The sequence below is a fragment of the Rhipicephalus sanguineus genome, chromosome 8 (genome assembly GCF_013339695.2).
Source record: "Rhipicephalus sanguineus isolate Rsan-2018 chromosome 8, BIME_Rsan_1.4, whole genome shotgun sequence".
In the NCBI taxonomy this organism is placed as follows: Eukaryota; Metazoa; Arthropoda; class Arachnida; order Ixodida; family Ixodidae; genus Rhipicephalus; species Rhipicephalus sanguineus.
In genome coordinates this window covers 24127959-24142478 of record NC_051183.1, presented here as the reverse complement: position 1 = coordinate 24142478, position 14520 = coordinate 24127959, and the positions used below count along the sequence as shown (strand labels likewise).

The window sequence follows — 14520 nt, the reverse complement described above, 5'->3', positions numbered from 1 at the left end:
GGAGCAAGTCATAGCAATGCAGTATGCACCAAGCGGCACCACCCGGCCTTGAATGCGAGTCGATGTTGCAAATTCAGAATCACACAGAGAAACGTCACTTGCTTTATCACGAATGCGAACGTGCGAACGTCGCTCGCTTTAGTCACATTTTGCCGCAAGGTTTAGCGAACGAGTTTGAACAAAGGCGTTCCTCGCACTGCAAGAAAATGAGTAAAAAAAAACGGGCCACAATTGATCCTGCTGTGCTTGAAAACAAAAAAAAATGGTGATAATAATAAAGCCAGGTTCTGTCGGTCGGGTCACTTCTGCTAAAGTGCACTTTGTATTGATTGCGTTCGCTTCTCGGGTCGCGCTGAACTGCTGTTTACATTGGTTCTGAACCAACTCAGTGCTCTTATTTGATTACGCGTCAATGAGTTTCCAGCATGTGCAAAGGGCGGACCTCCGCGGCCAACCATATTCGAAGATCGCATGAAGTATGACAAAAAACAAGAAAAAACATCGCTTGACCTGCTGCCACAATCGACCTTGAATGCCTCCGCAGAAGGTATACAGGCGTACACCCGTACCGAAAGCTGGACCGCGCAGAATAAGGTCGATCAATTCGATAACCTCAGACATTAAACGGTCCATTCTCAAGGCTGCGTGCGGTCATAGCTTTCGCTCTCTGCGAGATTCTATATCGAGCATCCATGGCATTGCCTCTTAGCAATGGTTAATTAATTGATTAAATTGCAAGGCTTAAGGTTTGTAAACTACAAATGAATGGATCCGGATTAATTTGTTGCGATGGCAATTATATGGACATTCTCTGCGAGTTTCTGTCATCGCTGCGGTCGCCGTCATAGTTCCGTAAATGTATAACGGTGACTTTTCTTACCACCTGGTGTTCTTTAAAGGGGTGGTGCCACCAAGTTTGTGGCTTGCGCGTTCTTCGCTGCAAGCGTTTCCTATAGCTCCAGGAAGCATGATACACGCACCAAGATTCATGTATTCTAGCTAAATAATTTAATATCGCCGTTTTATGTGGACAACTTTCACTTTCGGTTTCTGGGCGCCGAGGTTGGGAAGTGACGTAGAAGTGTAGGGGGCTTGGTCACGTCACTACACAAGGCTGTGACGCACTTAGCCAGGGCGCGATCGAAACTCGGCGAGAGATGCAGCAACCGATGCTTTGCCGGTACTACACTCCCTAGAATATAGTATATTCTAGGGACCGTACCGGTAGGTACTTTGCAGAGGTGGCGGAGGTCCGGAGGTCACTCACGTTACTACAGCAGATCTGGTGTGACCTCAGCACAACTTTCGTTGCCCTTCCTATAGAGCTACGTCAGTGTTGGCGCGCTAGGGATGGGTCCTCGATCAGGAGAATGGGCATTTAGGAACACTTTGGAAGTGAATTAAAATATATTCTAGAAGTTTGCTGTGTTCGACCCTTCGTGTGGAGTGTCCTTGCATACAAAGGAAACCCACAATAGGCTTGTTATAGCCTCGAAATTTGATGGCAACACCCCTTTAACGCTTATGCAAAGCACGGCACACAAGTGTTTTCGCATTCTGCCTTCATCGGAATGTGGTTGCCGCAGCCGCATTCTGCCACATTGGAATGTGGTTGCCGAGTCCTGCAGAAAATATGTACTCTAATTAATCGGGCGTGGTCACCAGCGGTCGCGCGCGTATCTTTAGAGGGGATCACCATATGGCTCATAACTTTGTACGTGTTGTGCTCTCATCGCAGTGCTTGTGTTGAAGCCATAAACAGTACGAAGGTCACTTCGCTCGCTGCAGCAGCCATGCTGCCGAAAGGAGTAAGCTGCTAGGCGAAACTGTCATTTTTAAATGCGGAGCATTTCTTAGTCGCACCTGCGGCGTCGGCGGCGCCGTCCACACCCCCACTGCGCATGCTCGGCTCGTCTCGCGCCGGCAGCAAGCCTCTCCTCTCCCTCCTCTCCCTTGGACGCGGGCGGTGTGTAAATAAGCGGCGGAGCGCGCGTTCGGAATTCAGTCAAGGGCGTCTTTACTTGGCTTTCGTTGACTTGACGCTTTGCTTGACTCAAGTAGATGCGATGGAAGCAACAGTACCTTCAATCAGCGTCCCACCACTCGATGAAGGCAACGTTACCCCACCCTCACCGTCGTCGGCGTCAACAACAGCAAGCAACGCAGAAGACAAGGCTGCGAAGAGACGAGCATACGACGCTGAACGCAAGCGTTTGAAGCGAGCTGCGGACCCGGAACTTCGTGCACGCTGGAGCCGTTCAAGTCGTACTTGGTGTGCGCATCGTGTAACAATTAAGCATTCCCAAACCATACCCAATTACGCAACATTCACGCGATACCCCCACCACTCTGCGACGCATTTACTCGAGTTTCCCCCGTCGGAAGATGCGGGCGACTTTTTTTTATTACCTTAACCTTTTGTGGGGCAGTGGGACTCGTATGTACCACTTTTTTTCTTCGTCATGTCCTAATTTTTTAGAACAAAACCACTCAATCGATTGCTTTCAGACATTTAGTGCGACCGCGTGGATGTTCTAGAAAGCGGTTTTGGTAGTTGTTTTTATGGTATTCGCAAGGTGCCAGTACATACACGTGTTCCCAACCATGTTCCCAACGAACCATTCCGCTTGCACGCGATGTATCATTTTTTTTTTTTGTCAGATTTTGGCGCGCTCTCCACGCGATTCAACACGGGCGGTAAGCTTGAAAAGTTTATTTCATACTCACAAGTTCCTAAATATGCGGTTACTGTAGTTTTATTGGTCCCTACCTCAAACAGTTTCCTCAAAAATATATGCAACGCAAAGTTGACAACTTTTCACTGATATATTTCCGAGAGCGTAGCCGGTCTAACATTGTGTGCGACTGAATGCAGTACCCAATTTTCATTCTGCTTCACGCAGGGAAGTCTCTTCCAGTAGAAGAAGCAGTTGAGCATGCCCAGTACTCATATCTGCTGCCCGAGTGCCGTTAGCAAGTGGATACACAATGGATATTTAGTTGAGTTTTTTTTTTTATATATATAGAGTATGTGTTTGTAGTCTCTGTCCTTTGTGGTTTGTAAGGAACCAGCAAGTTCTCATAAAAAAAAAAGTTTTTTTTTTTTTTTCTGAAACGACTGTCTATCAGTGGTCAGCGGGACACATCTCGCACATTTGCAAATACACTCATAGGGCAGTGGGACCCATATGTCCCACTTTTTTTCTCGAAAACCCTTAACAATAGAGCGCTCAAGAGAGAGAGAAAGAGCAGAGGAAGGCAGGCGGGTTAACCAGAAGTTTGTATCCGGTATGCTAGTCTTTGGGCGTTGTTTTCCATGAGCACATGAAATGGGATTATCATACAGAATTTTTATGCAACAAGCTTTGCAAAGTCTTAGGTATCTTGAGAAAATGTCAGGGTCTATTGCCAGTTCCTCAAAAACTTCTGATATTTAATGCGCTCTTTACATCACATTTGAGTTATTGCAACTTAATTTGGGGTAATGGAACAAAGCAATCTATTAGTAATCTTATTATCTTACAGAAAAAAGCGCTACGTTCTGTTGCTAACCTGCCTTTTAATGCCCATACTTCACAAATATTCGTTAAATATAAAATAATCAAACTAAACCTGCTCTACGAATATTCCTTAGTAATCTCTTTTAGATCGGATACCATAAAATGTCGCGGCTATATACGTAGTTTAGCTAACTTACAATTAATCCTTCGACGCGCCTAAACCGACATTCCGAACATTGGCATGTGCCGAGACCGCGCACAAATTATGGTTTTGAGACATTGCAGTATTGCTTGCCGAGTACACTAAATAAATTAGGAATTAATTGTGAAAATGTTCGTACGCTCTCTAATACTTCAATTTTAAATATGCTTTATTAGTTTATGTGTGTAGTATTATTTGCTGTTTTGTATACTTCTTTCTTCCGATTTATAGCATTGCGTTGCTGGGTTGTATAAGTTTGTATAACTTCTTTGTTCCGATGCAAAGCATGTGCATTGCTGGTTTAAGTTGTTTTGTGGTTTACTTTGCTTTTGCCGTTTTGTTGTCACAGTGAACATGGGGATGTGGGGCTTTGTCAAGCTGTTTTTATACAGCTTTTTTCCCCTGTCCCTGCCACTTACTGTACAACTGTACGTGGTAAATAAACTCAACTCAACTCAACCCTGCACTGGGGTTGGGGAATAGGGGGTTGAAAGCGAGAGAGAAAAAAAATAAATAAGAAAAAAAAAACAAGCGCTCAAATTTTGTACATACTATAAGAAGCTTACAGAAATGATAAGGCCACCCTCAATAGGTGGCGTGCGCTGTTCATAGCATTATGCCCCATAAAGGGTTAAAGGGTCCCTAAACCACTTCCGATAATGTTTTTAACATTTGAAGTAAACGCGCGCATCGAGTTCAGAATGCCGTCACGATCAACAATGCCAAACGTGGCAGCGCCACGAGCCGCGGGCTCCCCACAAATTCCAAGAAACAATCCCTTCTCCTCCCAGGGCCCTTTCGGAAATCTTCAGCCCCTCAGCGTTCGCCATGACGTCAACATTCTCGTCTGTTCGTACATCCACAATGCCTGCTTGTCCGCTCGCCGTTCTTCCTGCTCTCACGGTGAGGAGGAACACTTAGCCAGGAGCAGGAGGAGACGAGCCGACGAACGGAGCATAGCGAAGGAAAGAGCGAAACGAGCGAGGGCCTCTTTCATGTCATCGAACGCGTGTAACTCCGCTATTATGGCACCGTTTCGAAAAATTCCTCACGGCTGCGCGTTCGTTGTAGACACATGCACAACTGCAACACCACAACTAAGTTTCTACCTGTGTTAGGGGCCCTTCAAAGTCGCCTATCGAATTATGCATAAAGACTTGTTACATAAAAAGTGTAGCAAAGCGTTGGAAGCCATTACAGGCTTCCAACGTAATACAACGTAAGCAAAAGTAATACAATAGTTGTACACATCATTTTACAAAAACCTTATTTCTTCTGTGAAGAAAGGTGAGGCGGCGATAGCAGCGATGATGCTCCGGAGGGCCGCTCCAGTCTTAAGCTTTGCGATGGAAAAATGACGACGAGATGGCAACGGTACGAACACTTGCGCGAGCAACATTTAGTGAATGGCCTGCGCGCTGAGATATGCGCGAAGGCGGTAGTATGTAAGGTGCGTGGCGGAGAAAACTTATAAAATAATGATAAGCTCGCGATAAGGCGATGACGAGTGGGGGGAACCGGAATATATTTTCAGTGACGAAACGCTATAATATGACGAAATAATGTGCTATCGTGCTGACCCGAAAGTCGCGGGATCTCATCCCGACCGCGGCGGCTGCATTTTCGATGGAGGCGAAAATGTTTGAGGCCCGTGTACTTAGCTTTAGGTGCACCTTAAAGAACCCCGGGTGGTCGAAATTTCCGGAGCCCTCCACCATACCTCCACCACAGCGTCTCTCATAATCATATCGTGGTTTTGGGACGTTAAGCCCCAGATATTATTATCATTTAATGTGCTATCGTGAGCAGTATATAAGCTTGAACAGCGAATTCACGTTTATTCAATGATTACTTGTAATGTATATAAACGAATATGACGCATTAAGTGTTTTGAACACTCTTGCGCTTGCCAACTGCATTTACCAACTATGGCCTCTAAAGGTAATTTCAGTGTTCCATCCCGACTGTATATTTCACGGCGCGATTCTGTACGAATTGCAATGTTGCTGAGGTAAATCTGGTGTGGTTTCCGGATTGTTCTTGCAGCTGTTGTGAACATTTAATTTTAAAAAATTGGCGCAGCTTGCACCAAGTCGCGCTAGGTTGGGTCACAGCAGAGCTGCTGGGCACGTTTCAGCTTGTCCTATTAACCATCTGTACAGAATGATTGGGCGGCGATTGAGAGCGTGCCTGTTAATGATGATGATAATTTTCTATCTACGACACACGGCAAACCTCTACCATAAGAGCTCTGCTGTAAAAGCCTTTGTCCTCGGGTAGCCGGCTCGAGCTTCAAATATCAAAGGGCTAGCCCCTGCGTCATCAAAATTTCCCTCCCTTTTACCGTTATCCGACGCTGGAAGCGACTTCTTGTGCCACTCCGTCTTATACCACACCGTCTTTTCGACCCGCGTTTGCGTTTCGCCAGTGTTGCCTGACAAAAACACTTGAGGGCAGCATGCTCACCATTACACCGCTGTCGAAATTTTACAACAGCAGAAATTTTTTTCGGAGGGGGGGGGGGCACCTCCTTGACCTGAAGTGGGGGTCGGGCAGGCAGATGTGATTGAGTGCCACTGTCAAATAACAGCGAAATAATAACTGCCAAATAATAGCAAAATACATCAAGAAGACCAACCGGACTTGCTGTCGTCCCGGTTCTTGTATCACTTGCAGTCTTCATGCACAAGTGAATGAGCTGTGATCACGTGTGCTATTTTGTTTTGCTTTTCATGTATCGTGTAAATAAACGTTAGCTGGAAATCAGTACACGTCGTTCCCTTCTCCTTGTGCATGGCCAATCCCCCAGAGTGGGTGTGAGCCATTTATAAAGGGCATCATCATCATCATCTCCCGCACTGTTTGCGTAGCTATGGAATATCAACCAGCCCTTGATTCGTAAAATTAACTAGAGGCTCCTACGCGTGCAGCGCAATGCGCACTCAGTCCCTGGAATTTTCTAGGGACTTTATGCGCACTAACAGGCGACAGGGCGTAATCCGCACACAGCGACAACAGTAATCAGTGGACATGTCACAAAATTTTTATTACTCCTTTTTCATTTTTATACAGCACATCACCCATCCTCACAGTTTGTGACAAGTGATGCTTTACAAGTCACTGGTTAATAGTTAATAATTAAGGGTGAAGGTGTTTTCTTACGAAATGAAAACTAAAAAAAAAAACAAAGAGCTTCGTCGCGCGACACTCGTGTAGCAGGCGCTGCCAGTGTTCTTTCACCACCGGCTCTTCACAGTAAGTCGGGGAAATCAAGGACGAGGCGGTGTAAAGAATAACAGACAAAAAAAAAACATTCTCCACAAGGCAGAGGAGGTAATAAACATATAAACAACAGGCCACACTCCCATCATTATCTCATTCGCATTATAATCACGTACGTCTTTTTTTTTTTACCACAAGCTCCACACAGTATCATCTCCCCAACATCATCATCATTAAATCCCTACGCTGTGCGGAGCAGGCAAGTTACACATACGAAGTCAGAAAAGTAAAACTCGCTACCTCAACGAACTGCGCTATTTACTTGTATGTTACACATTCAACGGCAGCTGTGGAGGGAAAAGGTGGGGGAAGGGTCAGAAGGAAAGTTCGTGTCTGTCCGTGTGCCGGAAAAATGAACCTCCGGAAGCGTATATTTTCACGTTTTTTTTTTTCTCCCATTCTATCAAACACTTCCAGTCTCATTCGGTTTCAGAGTCCAAGGGGGCGATACTCCTGACACAATATTCCCGCCATCTTGTTGCCCAAATCCGCCATTTCTTTCCCCAACCAATCGCAAAGCAGACATCTTTATCTTGCAGATGCCGAGGAGGCGTTACAAGATGGCGTACCCGGCACTACGGCGGTGTCCCTAATGGCAACCGAGAAATGCAACAGGAGGGATCGTGGAACCCCCCTCCCCCCCGGTTCTCGCGATATCTCGTCAGGCTTCGAGGCACAGCGCCCCCTCGCGACATAGGCGTGCACTACGAGCATAGTCGTGAACGTTGCAGAAAAAGAAGGTAACACGATCCTCCCCGGAATAATCAAACCTAGAAGGCTCCGACGACTCCACGCGGACTCTGGTTTGTCCTCTGGTAAAGCGCCACGTCATACGACGCCTTTCGAGTGGTCGTGTTACCACATATTAACAGTCGCCCGCACACACCACGCCTTTTCCTCCTTCCCCATATTCTCTGGCCACGGGTTAACAGGACGGCACGCAACCCCTATCTGGCAAAAAGAAAAGTTGCTTATCAAAGCAATCACCCTCCCTCCATCCCTCCAGTCACCCTTTAACTTCCAGCATCCTTCAGGGTACAACGAGACACATCACCCGCCAGGAAAGAACAGTTCTTGTAAGACTGGGAGAGAAGCGAAAGAAGTGCACGGAGGCTCGTTGTAGAGGAAGTGACGACCATGCGAAGAATTGAGAGTACAAAGTCTTTGGAAACTGTTCCCCCACAAGAAACTGTGCAGTTAAGGCTAACTTGTCATGATGAAGAAACGGCCGACGCAAAAAGCGTTGCACGGTGGGGGAAAAAAATGGACTGCCGCTCGTTCGGAGACGTCTTCGCAGGAGACGCAGCAACCTGTGTCATCATTGCCTCTGCAGAAAGGGCTCGGTTACTCTGTCCTGCTATTTTCGTCGAGTGTATAATGCTTATGCTTCCCAGGTACCACTGACTATAGGAGGTGAATGATGATGGATGGCAAGAAGCAAACGCAATGGATTACAACAAATGAACAAGGGAGGGCTTAAAAAAAAATGTAAATAAGGTTGCGGGCGAGATGAAGTTTCTGGGAGGTGCCACCGGTCTAAAGACGAATCTTCCCGGATTTGAATATTCGGGACGACGTATCACGATGGTAAGAACTATTGACACACACGCACGCACACACACCGCCTGTGTTAATGCAAGGGCTACCCACCCGGAGCCGAACAAGACTTTACTACCACCTAAACACAGCTCAGACAAGCGTGGCCACTGGTTTGAGCCGAATTGAGCCCACACATGAGAAACCTGCAGCAAGTTGGTAGCAGCAACTAAGGTTGCCTTTATCGAAAAACGTCACTAGCTTGGAAAATGAAGTGGTGAACGCTGAAACAATTGCCGACGTAACACTGTTGATCAGAACATTTCCTTCTTGACAGTTTCAAGTGTTACTTCGAGTCTCCATACGAATTCACGCATTGCAGTTAGTGAAGTCCTCCACACAGACATCATTGCTACATTTATTCACAAATAATGTTGTTAATAATATTAATCATAAAAAAAAACTACACGACAGCAAAAGAAAATGAAAGGACAGACAGGCGAAAACGGCTGGGGGTGGTGAACCGAAGCTTGCATTGCAGGCTTCAACAAGTCTACACTCAATGTACTCAAATGCAAAATTTTCATGGTCATTCAAACTTGTTACTCCCTCCTAATAAAAAAAAAAAAAGAAGTATCACTACTACGCACCAGAAAAAAGTGGCCAGTTACTTTTTCACTTCAAGCCCAACAGGTATTACAGAAGAAAATTCACTTCAAGGAACGAAATATAACTTAAGATGCATGACTAACACATTTGGCATAACTGAGGCTAGGCTCCCAGACAAATTATGGCCCGCACCATTCATCCACTACTGGACAGCATGTGCGGGATCTAGCTCGCACTGGAAATCGCGGAGGAAAACAAAGCAAAAATTCATTGCACTGTGCCTAAATGGGCAAGGGGGACGTGGGGAGGGGTGGGAACCAATGTTGCAGACATGATCGACATTGTTTCGACACTGCGTCGCGCTCCCTTGCATGGTTGGAGTCTTTCCTCAAACCCCAAATCTCTCACGCTGTCTGCCCGCAGACTCTGCTTCAGCCACTGCGACTACGGCATTCTCGTATCAATAACGAGTGTACGTGTGCATTCAAAAATGTGGATTGCAAAAAGCTTGTACTACAACTAGAAATTATACAAGAAAGCCCCCTTTTGCAGCCTCGCACGCATATGCAGTCTTGTTTGCAATGAAGTTCATTGCGCACCGAACGTGCAAATGCAGATGTTACAAAGCGGTCCCCGTAACCATTCGACTATGACTTGGCATTCCGGGCCTTGAACTACAATGCGACCTACAGGCAAGTTACAAGACACATTGTTGAGACTGTTCCCGATGAGCGCGGCAGCTAAAATTTAGTGATATGACATTATACCGCAAGTTTGCACCACATCTAGTATACATGTAGAAAAAAAAAAAACTGCGTAGAAGTGCTTTCGCGCAATTAAGACTACTCTAGATCTAGACATCACAAGCTCAGGCTGAAATAAAATGTTCCCGTATCACACTCGGTGTACGATCGAAAATGCAGATGCAAAAACTAAGTACCATGCTACACAGCGAGTCGGGCTAATAATATGGCGTCGGCGTTCTCCTTCAAGCTACCGCAATGTCCTCAACGTTTTGCGTTGCTCGCACTTTTTGACGGTGATGAATTGATTCGTACCGGAGGTCGCTATCAGTGTATCTGGGTTGGACAGAGGAAGATGGCAACTATCCGGCACGGATGATGGTGCACTTAGAAGTGAATAACACTTATACGTGGGAGCCGTCTAATAAATTTCAACCATTCAATGACTTCAGTTACATCATCGAAACTTGACAGGAACCACAAATTTCTAGTTACCTTATATCAAACAACCGTGTAAGCATACACAAGTTCCTTCAAACTCTTTCCGATCTCCAGACTGCCAGTGGTAGCCGTACAGTCCAGGAAAGAAACAAACAGACCAATGACACAAACCCAAATATGAACCTTGTTTCACAGCGAGATTGTGATGTACAGGACAGTACGAACTAATCTGTCACACGGTTTGCATCGAGAGCATGCTGCAAAACAATTTCTGTCCTGAAAAACAAAAAAAAGTGTGACAAAGAGTGCATGCAACGTTGACACTCGCTGAAAAAAAAAAAACACACCCCTTTTCTGTGTTCATTTTTCTCACAATGTAAAAAATACCTCGCTACAGGCTCGCATCGCAGGCAATCAATCCAACCAAGGAAGAGTCTGTAGAGAAATAACAATTGAAAAAAAAAAAGGAAAGACACGTCTGAACTCGCTGTACATGGAGGTTCTGCACAACAAGACACAGTGGCTTAGGAAAAAAAAAAGACCTAAAAAAATGCATGAATAAGAAAAGTAAATGAGCCAACCCAGGCCACCTTTGTCGTCCGGTGCAACGGTTATCGAGACATTGGTGGCAAGCGAAAGGGGGTAAGAAAAAAGGAGATGAGGAGGTATGCAAGCGTAGCAGTATGAAAAAAAAAAAAGATCGTGCTACACACTGTCACATTTCCGTCTTTTTAGTTTCAGCTCTGCGTCCATCGCTTCTTCCTTCACGGAAGTGTCGTCGGTGGTGCGTCTCGTCGTTTTTTCCCATTCCTCCAACTCTCGCACCCGTTGCAGCACAGCATCACCGAAGGTCCAAGCCGGCGCTCGCGCACGGCACTTGCCACACACTGCCTCCGTTTAGTCATCACACTAACCGCCGCCCACAAACGGCGGCAGATAACTTAAAGGGTGCTGGGAAGAACGATGTGAGGCTTGCGGAGACACAACACACTCGGGAGTTTAGAGGAGTGACAGCCGCCGGGGTCGAACATAACCGTGCGTTCCTGTCGACGAATCGCAGTTTAAAGGCGGAACGGGACGTTGGAAGGCAGAGGTGGCCGCGTCGCAGCTTTCAGCGAAGCAGGGGACGAGAAATTCTAACAGCCTGCTGCTTTCCAAAGAAGCATCCAGTAAACACAGCACACCTGATGTAGTAGCGGTCGTGGTAGCCGCAAACCAGGATCTTGAGGCTCGGAAAATACTCGACGACTTAGGGTGCAAGTGCGGAAATTTAGTCATGGAAGCATTTCGGCAGTCTCTCCTGCTGCGCTGAAAGCCTCGCCCCGCAAGCCACATGCGAGTCGGTGGGCAGCACTTGTCTTGACAAACACTAGTGCTGGAAGGAGAAGGGAGAGGGTTTGGGAGAGGACAACTAAGAAAACTAGACATGAAGACTGCATTAGTTAAGCCGAAAGGGGACAGAGGGTTCAGAAAAGAAATGTTTTCAAGAAAAGCAAGCAGGCTGTCACCACCTTTTTCCCCCCGCAAAGTGAATGTTGCCGCTGTTTCCTCTCCATGCTGCTGCTTCTTCAGTTGTAGATTCCTGGCGGCATAACCTCCCTCCTCTCTTTGCAGAGAGAGAGAGTGGCCCTTGACGTCGACCCTCGCGTGTCTTGGAAAGGCGGGGCGGTGGAGGGTAGAAGGGCATGAGGGGTGCCGCCGGCGCAAAGAAAGGAGAAGAAAGAAAAGTTGAGAAGCTAGTTGCTGCTGCCGCCGCTGTTTGTGGGCGGCGAGGTGCCCGGACGGGAGGAAGGGGACGCCGCCGCCGCAGAGTTGCCGGCCGTGGCGGCCGTGCCAGCGTTGTTGCCCGCCACCCGGGACCTGTGGTTCAGCTCAAGCTGGGACAGTCGCTTCCAGAGTTCGTCTCGTTCCTTCTCACGTTTCTTCTCCCTGTGAAAGGTCAGAGGGGAAAACGCACGTCCTCTCAACGTGAAAAAATGACGGACTACATTCATGTCGATGACACAGGAGTACCTCTCCGAGAAAACAGGGTGCGTTTCGAACATCTTTCTGTCACGTAACAATAATCGTCATCCGGCTTACTTCTGTTTCCTTTCTCAAAAACTGTGCACTCGCTACTTTGACGTGTGCCACCATATTGTGTCGAAGCACGTACGGACGCGACAGCACAACGCGCGCACACGTGTGTCCACATCCATCGATCAGACACAATAAGGCAATGGCACTGTTAATGGGTGTCACCACCTTTAAAACTGGAGGAGACACTGGCATCAAGGCACCCTAATCAAGAATGCTATACAGTCGAACCCACTTATAACGACCCCACATATAACGATCTATCGGTTATAACGACCATATTTGGGTGCACTTACGATTTTCCTATGCTAACCATTGAAGCTGCGTCCAGATATAGCGAACATTTTTCAAAGCCTCCTACTTTTACAACGAACACTTCGGACACGGTCGCAGTAAAAACATAGCGCATACGAAGCGAAAAAAAGTTAAGACATGCCTTCTAAAGTGCGACAGGGGCGCGCGCTCGCGCGTGCCCCGCTCCAGTTTACTCGCGATTAAGATACCCAGATCGGCGAGCACCGCACGCAGATTTCGGATGCTGCGAGCGAGGTCGCTCACTTTCCAGGCATTTCTTCAATGATAGAATGGCAGTGAGGGAAAAAAAATAGTAGGCAGCATGAAGCCTTGCGGTCAGCTTTCGCACGGTAACATTTCCCGACGCCGTTCTCTGCAGCTACGACCGTCTGCGATGAACCAAACAATGCCCAATTGGAACGCAAGAAGGCATAAATGCAAGAAGTGATAACCGCGATAGCTTTCCATTGCAAAAAAGGTTCACTGCGTCCCTAAACTCGTCGACGCCACAATGTGCCGCGAAAAGTCGTCCATCTTTTTGGTAACGGCAGAGACCGGTCGATCGGTGATTACGACTTCCGCGCGACTGCGGCGATGCCTTCGCGGATAAGCATCAGAAAAGAACGAATGCGAGGTGGCGGCCGTCGATGAACGTGAAATTATGCCTTATAGCCGACAACCTTATCACAGTCATCTGCAGATACTCGGCTTTGCGTGTGGCGTACGCCGTACACTGCGGATTGACGGCAGTACGAGCGCGCCATGCTGCCGTTTGCAAGTTCGGCGCCGCCCCGTCGTGCGAGACCGCTTTTTTTTTAAAGTGCGCATCGCTTTGTAGAAACGAAAGTAGCTCGCTGCTGTTGAGCGGCGCGGGCACCGAGAAACGTCGATGCACTGACAGCGAGCGTATACAGCGTGCTTGACTAGGTGACAACTGAAGTGCGCCGCGCATCGTCGTGCAGGGCCGCGAGAGCATTGCGGAGACGTAGAGTGCGCGTTGCTTGGAAAATGCTTGTTTTCGCCGCGTTGAACGAAGAGGCTAGTCGCCGCACCCGTACACAGTCCGGAGTGAAGTAAGCACGAAGAACGTACAAATGCGCGCATACAGCATACAGCAAGCGGCACGGCAGTGACTCCGCGACCCGAGTAGGCGACGCGCTGCACGCCAACTAGCCAGGGATGATCGGCTCCACGTCGCGGTACCGCGCTTTGGTGAAACGGTGTCAGCTCATTGCAAAGGCGGTTAATTCACTCATGAGCACGCAGCGGGCGTCGCTTCATGACGCGAAAAGGCTTAGCTTGTCACTGAAGGGGTTGTTAGCACTTTAATAAAAGTGCACAAAGAAAAAAAAAACGGCTTGGCCGCTAAGCGCACGTTTTTAAGGGCGAGTCCATATACAACGAACTACTGATATAACGACCACTTTTCGCGACACTTTCGAGTTCGTTATAAACGGGTTCGACTGTATCATGCCCTGTAGTGCACGCGTAGTCTGTGACCAAGAAGTACTGGACGCGCACGGTGATAACACAAGGATGATGTCAATTATTGTTGGGTGGCAGAAAGACAACCCAAATATGCCCACCAAAGCCTACAGTTATGTGATATACATTGCAAAGCAAGAAAATGAATGAAAGAGCAATATATTGCCAAACAGACAAAAAAGCGGACAGACAGTGGCCGAGGCTCACACACTACGTCTAAAGTTGGAGCCACATGGCGCGTTTTTCGCGAGCGAAAAAAACCCAATGCACAACGAACGCCTGCGCTATTGTTGGTGCCAGAGCACCCGCACGAAACAAAAAGGCAGCGGCGCTTCTGCACCATGACTGCTGG

General features: G+C 47.5%; 1 protein-coding gene across 2 annotated transcripts in view; it reads right to left on the bottom strand.

The window, feature by feature from the left end:
* Nucleotides 1-6723: 6723 nt before the first annotated feature.
* The window catches only part of LOC119401560 (serine/threonine-protein phosphatase 2A 56 kDa regulatory subunit epsilon isoform), a 67639-nt gene continuing 59842 nt past the window's right edge, over nt 6724-14520 (bottom strand). For both annotated transcript variants that reach the window (XM_037668459.2, XM_037668460.2), the window contains exon 10: nt 6724-12242. In XM_037668459.2, the coding sequence (XP_037524387.1) occupies nt 12050-12242 (193 nt within the window). In that variant the 3' untranslated portion in view covers nt 6724-12049. The remainder of the gene's footprint in view (nt 12243-14520) is intronic.